Raw genomic sequence first — 14,659 nt, 5'->3', positions numbered from 1 at the left:
AGGTGTAGCTAGCAACCTATTCTTAAGAGCCTTACAAATTTGTTCCCCAGATTTCCTGGAAAAAGAATTTGAACTAATTCGCAAGCAACTTTCATCTTTAAAGTATCCTGACCATATAATTGAGAAAGCAATTCAAAAAGCAAACGTAATTTTCTACCGACCCCCTAAAGACAAGACCAGAGACACACCCAACAATAAAATAAAAATTCCCCACCTGGAGACGATTAAGAGAGTAACTCACACCCTTGGGAAATCCAACCCTTTTGCATTTACCTACCCAAATACCTTAGCCAAATCCCTGATTAACGTCCAACAAAAGACATCTCCCTAAGACTCTGGGGTATATGAGATCCCATGCCAGGACTGTGACCAATCTTACATCGGATTTACAGGTAAATCACTTCCCCAGAGATTAATACAACACAAACGGTCAGTTAGGTATGGACGCTATTTTCAACCATATAAATGAACATAACCATAGAATAAACTGGAATATGTCACATGTAATTTATAGCAGCAACTGCCGGTACAAGAGTCAAATGATGCAATCGGCCTTAATAAAAGAGAAGCAGGTAATGAACATCTCAAAAGGGAATTGGATATCAGATATCGTCGACGCAGTGTTCATTCAACCAACGCTTAAGAAGATTAAAGGAAGATTATCAGCGGGGGTGACCTAAATTGGCTTACTTGTGGACGAATCTCTTGGTATAAATACCACCTTTTCTGTAAACTTTTCTCATTCATATACCTGAAGAGAGAGACAGCAGTCTCTGAAATATAGTACTTTTCTCTCTACATTTTGGTGTTTTTATGGGCTCCTTTTATTAGATATGTATATAATATATATATATATATATATATATATATATATATATATATATATATATATATATATAATATATATATCATATATATATATATATATATATATATATATATATATATATATATATATATATATATATATATATATATATATATATATATATATATATATATATATATATATATATATATATAATATATATACCTTGAGAATGGGATTTTTCAGACTTAAGGCTCCGGCCTTATCATGGAGCTCTATTTTAGTTATATTCTGTTTTATTAGATATATATATATATATATATATATAATATATATATATATATATATATATATATATATATATATATATCTAATAAAATAGAATATAACTAAAATAGAGCTCCACGATAAGGCCGGAGCCTTAAATCTGAAAAATCCCATTCTCAAGGTCAGGGCTGGCGTCAGCCGGGGTCTGAGACCGCCGGTGCGGGTAGAAGTGTTACAGACGTGAGGGGGGGGGTGGAGGGAAGTAGTTATACGAAGGGTGAGAGGGTGGGAGTCCCGGCCTCCCATGCCTAGAGGGCCACCTTGGTTGGTGGAGGGAGGGGAGGGATGAGTCCTTAAACCCTGTAATAAGGCGGCTGGGTACGGCATGCCAGAGCACCGAGTGTGTCCCCCTCCCTCCCCAAGGACACCCCCCCCCCCTTACCTATGTAGACTCGGATAGGCTAACTGAGTAGCGAGCGAGTCGTCACCCCACCGATGTGAGTGAGCGGGTAGGTAGGGGGGAAGAGGGGAAGGGAGGTGGGAGGTCGGTAACAGGGTGGCTCGTACGCAATCGACTGGAAACCTTCTCTGCCAGGTGAACAGACATGCAGTGTGAAAGACCAGTCGATCGAGGAAAAGCCTATAGGCCAACCCAAAGCTGCAAAGCATAGCAACACAAAATAATGTCAATATAATAAAAATAATGAGATCGCTGACTAGCCTAACACGGGGGTGGAAAGATGAAGTAACAAAAAGGATGAGAGAAAGATATGTCCTGGAATGGCTAGGCTAATCACAAATCTGACGATGTTAGCCTTGGCATTCACGCGGCTAGTCAGTATGCCGTACCGAGAGAATCGGGGGCAGGCGACTAGGGAGCGGAAGGATAAAAATACGAAGGAACAAGGTCCCAATGTAAGGTATGAGGGACATAACTCCTAACAACAGGGAATCGAGATTTGACTAGGCTAGGCTAAGATCCGAAATATGATATAACCCCCGTGAAGGGCTGGGATGTTTAAAACCAAGCTAACTGCATTGAATATGAATGAATTATATAGATAAGGGAAAATACTGCTAAACATCGGTTGCCCAGATGGTATAGGGAACCAAATGGAGCACGTGAAACCGCCATGCGGTCGACGAGTCGGGAGAAGGCGGTTCGGGAACAATGATGCTCCCGCTACCTCACTTCTAAGACTCAAAAAACGATGGAGATCTTCATAAATGAGATCTAAAACCTTAAAAGCAGTACTTAACTTGGATGCAGAAGCTTGAGCCATCTTGGATCAGGAAAAATTCCAAACGAGAACGAAAAGCACAGCATAACAAAAATGCGTGTGACGCTAACGATGCTATTGAAAGGAATGACGCCAGAGACGCTCACTGTAGTAGTAGCGGGTAGCGGGGCTTTGGTTCGGCTCCTCTGTAGATGGGGGATTTTGGCGGAGGAAGAAGCTAATTGGCAAGGGACCTCTGGTAGTGGTTTCCTCTCGCTCTTTTACTATACCGACACCTTTATTAAAAGGTGAGCGAGCCAGAATATTCTGGCACTATTGTTTCTCTTTTTTCTCTTGTATATATAGCAATATTTATGCCTTAGAAATGAGGATCAAGGATACATTTCATGGAGCGACACAGGCTGAGCCCAGAAATAAAATTTTATTTCACAATAAAATTTACATAATGATAAAACATGAAAAATGCAATACAATAAAAAAAACATGCTCGAGTCCGTGTTCGGTGCGCTGAGTGAGAGAGAGAGAGAGAGAGAGAGAGAGAGAGAGAGAGAGAGAGAGAGAGAGAGAGAGAGAACGGCTCTGCTTCCCACTGACTTAACAGCTGATCTGGGTTGATTATTTGCCTATTTCTTTCACTTATACTCGTTTTGCCCAAATCACTTATTTTTTAACGGTAAAATACCTCGTTCCTCGCTGGATGGTTTTCGCGCTTGGCTGCCAATCCGGTGGTCCGAAGTTTGAATCCCGGCTCAGCCGACACGGAATCAGAGGGATTTATTTCTGGTGATAGAAATTCATTTCTCGATATAGTGTGGTTCGGATCCCACAATAAGCTGTAGGTCCCGTTGCTAGGTGACCAATTGGTTCCTAGCTGTGCAAAATAATATCTAATCCTTCGGGCCAGCCCTAGGAGAACTGTTAATCAGCTCAGTGGTCTGGTAAAACTAAGATATACTTAACTTTTTAACGGTAAAATACCAATCTAGTTATAATTGCTTTTTATGATTTTTTACTACTGTAAAAGTAACTCAGCTCAGTAGTAAACAAACTGGCTCCAGAAAGCTTCTGCGTGCCTTTGATTGTTTGTTGAAACGGCTTCCTTGTGAAAAGTTCTTTTATCTCCCTTTCCTTTTCTTGCATTCTTGACTTATTACTTATTTGTTCGCAAAATCCTCATGCTTGTTTTAAAAGTCTGCCGTTTGCCAACAGTAAGTTGATGTATTGTGGCATAATTAATCTCTTTCATGCACTTAGGATCCAAGTGTAAACACACTTTCTCTCAAACACACTATCGATTCCTTTGATTATCCTTGTACCTAATATGTGAATAAAATAGATTTTAATGTCAACCATTGCATACTGCAACAAATTCACTTTGCTCAAAGGGTTCCCATCTCTCCTCCCTCCATCCTCCAACTGGCCGGCGCCATTTTTACCAAACAGTTTGTAAATTGTACACAGAAAAAATAAAATTTCGAAAATTTTACAGTGGTCCCCCGTATTCCTGGGGATGCACACCAGACCCCCCTGTGAATAATTGGAACCCCTATAAAAATGATTAAAACCTCCTATTTTGTTAGTTAAAACTCAAGAAAAACCCATTAAAAATTTTTATACCTGGTTTTTTAATAGTTTTATCACAAAAAGTGCATTTTATGATGAAATTTATAAAAAATCAGGAATTTGTGGACATTTCTCATAGAAAAATACCACGAATAGGTGAATTTTCCGCGAATAATGTGGGGAAATGTTCTCTAGAGAAATCCGCAAATGTGTAAGTCCACGAATCTGGAGAATGCAAAGAGGGGGGGTTCCACTGTACTTCATATAACGCACTTTTATTACTTTACATTCTTAATTTAACTTTTGAACGCAGTATTAGAAAAAAAAATATGAAAAAGGGGACTTTTTGGATTGGCTGGAATGAATTATCCTCATTCCCTTTATTTCTTTTGGGGATATTTGTTCCATATTTTGAACAAATCGTACTTCGAACAGCCTTCTGGAACGGATTAAGTTTGAAGTATGAGGTACTACTGTAATTATCTTTGTCTGACCAACTCATGGAGATAATAATAAGAATGATTTTTGTCTAACTAGTGGTAGATTACAATGGGAATAATCTTTCTTTGGTTAACTAGTGGGAGATTACAATGGAAATTATCTATATCTGGCTAACTCGTGAGATAACAAAAATGATCTGACTGACTAGTGGGAGATAACAACAAAAGTGATTTTTGTCTGACTAACTAGTAGGAGATAGAATGAGAATGATTTTTCTATTGTAAATGCTTAGCAAAGCCTAAAGATGAGAAATTCTTATAGCCCAGGTGTTCATGAACATTCATCCTCATCAGTGCTTCTTGTAGGAAAATCACCAAACAGTGCCGTCTGCTTTTAGTTGTATTAGTGTTTTCAGAGCTTATAGGTCAGTCCCCATCAGATAGTTTACAAAAAAGTTAGATCTACTACAATTTTTCAAGTTCACTAAATCAGTAGCTTAATTAGTCGCAGAAGTTGCAATGTTTTATGAGATGCCAGTGAGCCCCTGCCATATTTTACTGGAAAAAGTCACATCAGGGGCACCTGTTGTGAATCATCACTACTTCTTTAGGGCCCAGAACTTTGATAGCTGTGACATGAAGTCCCTCCAGCCTGTATACCACAACTTTGTTGTGGGTATTATACTGTGATATTGGCCATAAATAAAGATTTAGCCATAGTTCACAGAAATTATAATAAGCAGGTATAGAAGTTATGTTGAAAATAGTCATTGATATAATTTTGATGTATAGAAGTTATGTTGAAAATAGTCATAGATATAATTTTGATGTGTTACTGGTATACCACCAACTTAATAAAGATTTTTGGTTGAATGAAATGTCAGCCTAAATGCTTGAGCAGCAATATCCTCCTATTCCAAGAATGTAATCAGCAAAAAGAAAAGCAGGTTTTTATGTAAATTCCTATAAAAAAATGAAATTGAATTTAAAAACATAATGAATTTTTCAATACAAACCACATTTTAGTAATGTAGCCTGTTTCAAGCATCATTCCACTGTAGACAAAAAAAAAAAGAAAAAAAGATTAGCCAAGTCCAGTGATTTAGAGCATGTATAGTCTGATTCAGCTGCAAAAGAGTTGAGATCAGGAGGCGGGTACTTAAGTTGACGTAATGTGTATGTATTAAAAAGATTAGGTTTGATTTTAAAACACTACATTTGTTTCATCTCATTTTAGTCGGGATGCCACAGAACTGCTAGCATTCCAAGAGGGTGAAAGGATTCTGAAGTTATCAAAAGAGCTTCAGGGGAAAGATATTCATAAGGAATACAAAGCCCCAAGAGGAAGAGAGACAAAAGCTTGCCTGGAACCCTATTAAAATACAGTACGTGCTTGAGTGACATAACATATGCCACTGAGAGGCCAAATAGCTTGCTTTCTTGCTTTTCTGTAAGGCTTAACAATCATGCCAACAACATAAGGCCTTATTATTACATATTAGATCTCAGACCTTATGGTCAAAGGTATATACTTCAAATTTTCTTGTCATGATTTAGCTAACACTTTAAATTCTCTCCTCAGGAAACAAAAAAACTCAACCTCTGACTTTATGTAATTTTTGTTTTAGTAAGAAGCTAATACAATTTTCATAATTTATGGAGATATGTTGCAGCCCAAAATATGTCCTGATGATGAATTTAACTGGTTGTTATACTAAAAGCCCTCAAAGTTTCATAAATTTTGTGCAGCCGTCTCTGAGATGTGAATTTATACTTCTTAATATTAAATACTGAAAAAAATGGCAAAACAAAGAAATTAATGCTTAAATAAACCTCGATATGTAATTAATCTTGGTGTGAGTTATCACCCAAGTAACTGAATTTAATTAATATTTAATCCTTATGAGCAACAAATTATTAACACTAAACATGTGATCAAATCACTTCCGTTGGGAATGGTGATTTTACTTTAAACATCACTCTAGTGTAACATAATTGTTTTCTTTATATTTTCCCACTAAGGAAAAACATTGATCACTTTAGTATGATATAATTGTTTTCTATATTTTTGTTCCCACTAGGAAAAACATTGATATCCAGGTGGCTTGACTGAACTAGTACAACCAATTCCAGGCTAGAAGGGATTCAGAGATCAAACTCAAGTTTTTCAAAAATTGATGCAAGAAAAAGGTTGCTTCTGTATTCCAGGACTAGTTCTTGCCATTAATTAATTAAATCATGGACCTATTACCTTCAGTTTCAACTCTGCTACCTGTTGTCTCGTGGCTTATCTGTGGCATCTGTGACTTCAGTGATGTTTACCAAGAATCTCACATCTATTCATGTACGTACTCATAACAGCTCCTGTGAAGGCTGTTAGGATGTACCTCCAGCAAACTAAGAGTTATATCTTTGAACTCTTCCTCTTGACTGTACCTACACACGTCTCAGAAATCTTCCTGTTTCTAAGAATTCAGTTTCATATGGGTTTGGCAGATTATTTTATGGGTCTTTTTAGACGTTTAACAAGAGGTCATCTTACAATTCTTGACCAAGGATCATCAGATTCAAGCCTTTTCATTGGCATTGGATTTTATGTGATATTATTCATAAATCTCTTGAATTTTATTTGTTAGCACCAATTGTTATGGTAAATCATGTTTTACCTACTGGGAGGGATCCAGATCAGTCCTAATCCTCTTCCTGAGTTCATCCCAAATAACTGTGGAACACATGAAACAATGTTCTTCCAGGAATACCTGCATTTTTGCTTCATGCCTGGTGGGCGTGCGTATAATGTTGGCTTTGTTTTTCATTGCAAATTCAGTACCTTGCAGAAACTTTCATACTTACTCCATTACCATCTGTGAATAGGTAAGGATTAGAACTTATTGCACCTTAATCTACTTTCGTCTGCCACCATTTAGACTGTTTAGCATGAAGGAATGACTCACCTTCCAGGCTTGAGGAGTGTAACTGGGCTTGTGGGGGGGGGGGGGGGGGGGGCCTTTTCTTCTTTTAAAATATAAGTGGCTGTGGCTCAAAAGCATTTGTACATAATAGACTACTAAAGCCAATATGTAAAAACCTCATTATCAAAACATGTTTGGGAAACATTATTTACAAAAACTACTGAAACAACATTCAACCTATTGAGACAACCATTCCAATGCTGTTCACAAACCTAGGATGAAGTTTCACTACAAATGTTATTGTTACTGTCACTAAGCACCAGGAAAGCTTAATTAGAATATAATGTGTGAAATAAAGATGAAATATGTAAATGCCTCTATAATCTTAACAGTTCCAAAATCTAGGAATTGTTGGAAGCTGTTGACCAGTTGGCAGACAGACAAGATAAGAATCAGTTAATCACTGGCGACCTTAGAGACTGTTGTTACCATGCACTAACCTAGCAAAGACTATTGATTTTTTTTCTTTTCCTGTAAAGCTGAATGAGCTTTCTGGGATCTTGCAGCACACAGAATAGGCTATGTTAAAGTAATAGTCTTGAGTAAACAGTATATACCACAGTACAACAGTTTTTAAGTTGCCAAGAGTACCCACCTCCCAGTCATGTTTCTCAGCACACATCTTGTCCAGATGCAGTTTGCAAATTAAAATATTTAATTAGTAGATGAGACACTTGCCTAAGAGAACAGTCTCATTCGTTGGTAATTAGTAATTTGGGAATTTTATAACTACAGTATTCCAGATTAATTGTCTGCATTTTACCAGGCATTGAGTTTTATGTAAGACTGATAGGTTTGTATTTGTAAAGCAAAGTTTTTTTATTCTTTTATAATCATTTTGGTAAAATGTAAATTTTATGCAGTTTGTGAAGGATATCTTTAGTAATTTGTGTTATACTTTATGGTACCATAGTCAGCAGCTGGGGCACATTGGTGGCTTAGTCAAATCAGATTAGAGACAATGGACAACAGCACGTCTTCCAAGGATGGGTCTTCAGCTGATGACGTAGATGATGGCTTGTTTGGAGATCGCACCCTCCACACAGCACTTAGTTTTTTTCACAATAGTTATAACACAAAAAATATAGCTAGTATGGTAAGTACTACCATTCATTTGATTGTAATAATGTCAATTGAAAAGATTCTTGTGCAGCCACTTAATCTAAATTATGTCTTAGAACCAATTGTGTATGCGTGAATTTTATTTAACTAATTGCAAATAATATAATTTTATACTGAACTAAGCTTGAATATTCTCAGTATTTTTTTATTTTCCTAATTGTGAATACTGTTTTATGCTGAACTAAACTAGAATATTCTTATGTTCACTGTACCTTTAAGTTTCAATTGATTTCTGAACATTACTGAATTTTATATAGTAGTAAGTCAGTCATATTAATGTACCTACTTTTGCAGTTACAAGAAGCAGAAGCACACCAAGCACTGGCAACTCTTTATACTTTGGAGCGGCAATACAGCCAGGCCATGCACCACCAGCTCTGTGCACTGTTCAAGCAAAGCAATATTCCTCATAAAAGTAGTTTGCAAGAAAATGAAAACGCAGCTAACCACGATAAGAATAAGATGAGTAATGGTGAAAAGGAACTTCTTGAACTTGAGAAGCAGTCTCTTTCCATTGATAAAAGGTTAGTGCCCATCCTTATTAACATTACAGTAAATGACACTGATCACATGAAGAGGACTTAATCAACAGTGAAGTTCATGGGCATCCACTGCATCTTTGTCCACTGTAGGGGGGTTAAAATCTAATGGGACAATAGTAATATACAGTGGACCCCCGTATTCGCGTTCTCCGGGTTTGCAGACTCACACATTCACGGATTTCTCTCTGGAACCCCTGCATTATTCATAGGAAATTCACCTATTCACAGTATTTTCCTATGAGAAATATCCACAAATTCCTGGTTTTTTTATCATTTTCATCATAAAATGCCCTTTTTGTGATAAAAACTATTAAAAAAACATATAAAATTTTTTAGAGGTTTTTCTTGAGTTTTAATGACCAAAATAGGAGATTTTGGTAGTTAAATATTCAAGGGGGGTCTGGTACGCATCCCCCGCAAGTATGGGGGGACCACTGTAATAATATAATGTACCAAATACCCAACTCCGTAATTATAATTTTTGATCACAAACCCTTAACCATACATAGCCTTATTGAGTGTGGAATAAATCTAGGTGTACTATCCCCTGCCAACCCTATCCTGCTGCAAGGCAAGGTTTACTATTGTTTCCCATCACTGGATAGAGACATGATGGTGTTTTTTTTTTTTTTTTTTTTTCATTGTTAATAAATTTCAGTGTTGCATTTATTTTTGTTTTATTTCATTTTAGCATAATGTTTATTATTATTTTTTTTTCTTTTTTGCTTTTTCACTTTTAGTTTAATGTCCAGTGTTTACACAGTGTTTACAGGTTTTACAGAGTTATTTACTGTATTTGATGATATTTGATGGTATATGAGAACCCCTTCCAATTTCAGAAGGTAACATTATAAAAAGAAGAAATAGGTTGTCTGACAGCCTGGGCAATCTCTCGCTGCATAGAGTGATGGCACAATCCGGCTTCAGCTTACCTACCGAAAAGGTGGCCGGAAGATCTACCCAGTGATCATCAGTTCTGGGGAGCAGGAGGGAAGTTGGTTCTGTCTCCCGGAGCTGGGGCATGGGTTCGTCCTTCATCGCAGCTTGCAAGGTCAATTCTGCCACCTTCGATGTGAACGGGATGGGTGTATCCTCGTCCACGGTGAAGATCGTGAAGGGGCTCTTAAATGCAGTAACCTTGGTGTTGGTACACTGCCACTCCTCCAGGTTACGCAGCCATGCCTGCTGCGCCTGATCCCGGGAAAGAATTACTGTCTCTTTCGGGACCTTGTCTTCCCTTCTCATAACTGCTTCTGTGAGGCGGACATAGCCTATGAAAGGGGGCTGTAATCCTTGCGGATGGAACTCTAAGTCCTCAATCCTTCGAGTTCCGCAGCCCTCGATCGTCAGCATGCCGTCCACATAAGGAGCATAAGAAGCCACCCTCCAAGGGTTGTTCGGGGGTAAAGGCAGGAAGGGTAGACGAGTCCGGCATCAGCAAGCTCTGAGCTGCCAGGCCGGACTGTGGAAGTCCTGTCAAAGCATTTTCACGGAGACCTGCAATGAGGTTCTCCTGGGTAACCAGCCTGTCCGAGATAGCCCGGATGGACTGCCCTGACTCCTCTAGAGAAGATGAGAGTTGCACGAACATCTCTTGGAACTTGGATTGTACCAAGTTCCCGACCATGCTACCCATCTGCTGCATAATATTGGCCGAAATATTTGCAGAGAAGGTGTCTGGGTCAAAAGGGGAAGGTTCTACCTTCTCCTTAGGAGTCCTGGTCTGGCTCCCTTGGAGGTTGATGCCTCAGGGTCGAAGGGGAAGGGCTGAGCCCTCTCCTTAGAAGACTTAGACCTCGACCCTTTAGAGTAAGAAGTCAGCTTAGCCTTGTCAGCTCTGGGATGGTGAGCCGGAGACTTACGGGCAAGGCTGGTACCTGACTTCTTTGACAGGGACTTCTGCAGCGTTTTAAAGTCTCGCTTGCCTTTGACTTTAGGGATTGCCAGGGTGGACTTCGGTCTGACCGACTGAAGCCCCCCGGTGAATCCCTGGAAAGAGGTTGAAGTAGAAGGGGAAGAAGCTCTAGATGGGCTCAAGGAAAGCCCTTGAGCCCCTACAGTACCTGCCTCACTCACATTCTTACCTATGCCCATGCCTTCCACAGCCATGGGCTCGAGGTCCAGGTCCAGGGCAGCTACTTCCTTGGCGACCTCCTGCGTAGCATCCTCCTCCGAGGGCTGGGAAACTTCCTCCTGGATGGAAGCGATCAGGGGAGCCGCCACTTCGGGGTCCACATAGGAGGTACTCTTCCCGCCGGGGAAGATGAGGGTGGCCATCTCCGTGGAGAGGATGTAGGGTTGGCCCTTGGTAACATTGTGGCCAAACCCACCAACCTAGGCCTTCAGGGTGGCAAGAGCAGTCTCTCAGATCGCTTGGGCGCCCTGAAAGAGAGGGTTAGTATTAATATTTAAGATTACTACTTAAATTTAACTGTAACTTAACTTAATGGACATATCAAAGACTATATCTGTCATTGGTTCTTTATTGCATTACTGTGTAGACTTTGAAACGCCACCCACCTTTGAGGAGACTTGGTTTACGAGCTCGTAGCATATCAGGCAACTCTCATGGTGCCATACCAGGGACTCGTTGAAGCGGATCGCGCAGGTGGCGTGGGTCCGGCAGACCTCGTGCCCACAGGGGTCTTGCAGAACGGCATTACACCCTGACTCCATACAATGGGTGACTTGTAAGTGAAATGATACATGAGTATCACCACTAACGTTCCGGACTAAGTCCGTGATTGTGATATCCGGTGTTAAAAAGTAACAAGGTTCAGTCTCTACCTGCTCTTTGACCGTGTATTGTGGTGAATCGTCTGACAGGATCGGTAGAACAGCTTGAAATAGTGTGTCTCCGGAGATGCCGGAGAACAATGTAGTCACTGAATCAGGATGACCGCCTAATCCATACGCCAGAGCGAGGAGTAGTCCAAACACCGGATGAGGAGCAGGAGGGGACCAACACAAAACGGCAGAGTTTGATAACTCCGCCGTCGAAGAACTTAAAACTAGGAAAAGTTGGTGGATATCCCTAGCAGGGTTGCGGGGACTCCGCCAAACTTGAACTAAAGATAATGGATGTTATATATATATATATATATACATGCAATAAGCGTACTCTTGTAGGGAGGCCGGAGCCTCCTTAGTAGATCACCAACCTAAAGCGGACCTGGCTGCGCCGGGGTCCTGATCCGCCAGAGTGGGAGGGGATGTTGACTAGCGGTAGGAGAACGCGACCTGAGAGCCGAGGAGAGCCGAGCCCAACCGAGCCTGGTGGCCAACCGAGGCTCGGCTGAGCAGGGCTCCCCCCTACTCTACTGGGGAGAGCAGCAGGGAGCCGACCCGCTCGCCGAGAGCCCTCCAGCTACCTCCCCTGTCCCCCTCGAGAGAGGGAGGGAAGCTCAGATCGGCTGCCTGAGACAGCGTGAGCGAGCGTACCTCCCCCCAAGGTGGGGGGAGAGGGACTGGAAGGACCAACGTGTGGTGGCTCATACGCGGTCGCCTGGAACTCTCTCGGCCGGGTGGTCAACCACGCGATGAGAAAGGCCAGGCGATCAAAGGAGGCTTATAGGCCAGCCAAAGCCGTCTCAAGGAACATGTGATATACAAAATAAACATCCCATCCTAACACGGGGGGAAAGGAAGAAAATTTTAGATGGTAGAGAAAGAGAAATGTCCTGGAGAAGCTGGGTCGAGCCAACTGAGAAGGATGGATGAGCCTGGCGACTCCGAGTAGCTAGCCTATATGCCGTGACGAAAAAACGCGGGGCAGGCGGCCAGGGTGGCTCGAGGACAAGGGAGAAGAACCAGAGTCCTTCGTAAGGGTGCCTAATGAAGAAGTAACCTGACAACTAAAATAAACATGCATGCATGAAATTCTAAGCAGAAAGGAAATGACGTAGGCTACGAGATGAGTGTGAGCTCGGCTAACATCCCCCATGTGGATAAAGAACAAAATGTCAATAAATGCATCACTGAAATCATGAGAATGTACTGCTAAACAAGAATCGAGCCAAAACAGTATAGGGGACCGAATGGGGCACGAAACAAAGTAACGCGGGAGCGAGCCGCGAATGGCGGCGTGGGGACGGTGCCGTATGGGACGCCGTTCATAAAAACCTAAATAAATCAGTTAAACGTGCCCAGGGCAGTCCCTAAATGGTGTTAAACATTAATAGCAGTACTTAACTTGGATGCAGCAGAAGCTTGACGTTCCATGACGAATAAGAAAGAATTCCACAGAGAACACTAACACAGAGCAGAAAAACACGTGCGGTGTGGATCGTGCTATCGAAAGGAATGACATCAGAGGCGCTAGCCGTAATGGTAGCGAGTAGTGGGCCTTAGATCGGCTTCTCTGTAGATGAGGGATATTGAAGAAGGATGAATCTAAATGGCAAAGGACCTCTGGTAGTGGTTTCACTCACCCCAGAAACCATACCAACACCTTAAATAAGGTGAGCAAGCCAGAATACTCTGGCATTTCCATATTAGCTTTTTTCTCTGGTATTATAGCAATATTTATACTTTTGAAATGTGTGCTAAAGGGACATTTCACATAGCAACACAGGCTGAGCCCAGAAATGCAAATTTTTCTTACCTATTTTACACATAAAAGTATGAAAACTTATAAATTACATAAAGAATTAAACATATCCACATATATAGGGTTTCTCAAGGTTTTAGTCATGAACATAATATGAAAAAATACAGTATTTAGTGAATAATCATTGCTGCTCTAAAATAAGTGAATTAGGGATAATTTTAATTGTTTTTACCAATGGAAAGGAAAATGGAACAACTTCAGTACCATGAGAGAAAACGGCTATGCTTATGTATATGGATAACTTGAATAATAATCAAACCTTTCTGTTATGAGACTGGTTTATTTGATTTGTATTAAACATTTATTTAATTTGTATTAAATACTTTATAGATATTTTGCTCATTACATAATATTAATATTTTAAAATTAGCAAATCATTGTTATAAGCGTTTTAAAAGCAGTATATACTCAAGAGTAAAAGTTGTAAAAGAGGTAATCTAAGATGATTTAGGGTGTTTTGGGTTGATGGCATGCAGTATATTTGAAATGATAAATTTAAGTGGTTTTAATATGATAATTTAGAGTATATTTTTGTTTGAACTATCAAATTAGCAGTGAACTGTTAAACTAGGCAGTTATAAGCATTTTAGTTTAAGGGGAACAGGGTATATGGCAGTTATAAGCCAGTTATAAACATTTTTAGAGGGATTTTGCATTTCTATTGTAGGTTCTGGAACCTATCCCCATGAAAAAGTGGACTAGTGGTGTTTGCATTTTATGGATTTCGAGAGTAAATCTGAGATGGCGGCGTTCCCATAATTTTATTTTTCAAGACTTTTGATATGGTGTTGGGGATATTATTACAAGTCTAAAAAAACTTACTTTTTAAAAAAAAAACTTACCTTTTTCCTTTTACAATTTGTTTGATGTTTAACCTTTTTCTCACCTAAAATGGCTGGGCTAGATTGTATTAGTGATATTATGGGTTGCTCAGAGGGGTTTATAATGTGTGTAGGTTGTTTTTTTAAGTTTATAGGTACATGGCTTGAGTCATTTTTCATATCAAGTCACAAATCTTGGTAAGTAAGGTAAATTGTTATGGATCAACCTTCTTTGATTTTTTTTTTATGTCCATACCTTGCCTTGCCCTACCTT

At 39.9% G+C, this 14,659-nt stretch overlaps 1 protein-coding gene across 1 annotated transcript in view; it reads left to right on the top strand.

Moving 5' to 3' along the window:
• LOC135224546 (uncharacterized) overlaps positions 1–14,659 on the top strand; it is a 387,606-nt gene that overhangs the window by 304,720 nt on the left and 68,227 nt on the right. Inside the window, exons 9-10 of the mRNA XM_064263643.1 lie at positions 8,205–8,387; positions 8,708–8,937. Coding sequence (XP_064119713.1) covers positions 8,205–8,387; positions 8,708–8,937 — 413 coding nt within the window. The remainder of the gene's footprint in view (positions 1–8,204; positions 8,388–8,707; positions 8,938–14,659) is intronic.

This window comes from Macrobrachium nipponense, chromosome 12, assembly GCF_015104395.2.
Source record: "Macrobrachium nipponense isolate FS-2020 chromosome 12, ASM1510439v2, whole genome shotgun sequence".
Taxonomy (NCBI): Eukaryota; Metazoa; Arthropoda; class Malacostraca; order Decapoda; family Palaemonidae; genus Macrobrachium; species Macrobrachium nipponense.
Note: the sequence above shows the minus strand (reverse complement) of the source record. Positions and strands in the feature narration are given on the sequence as shown.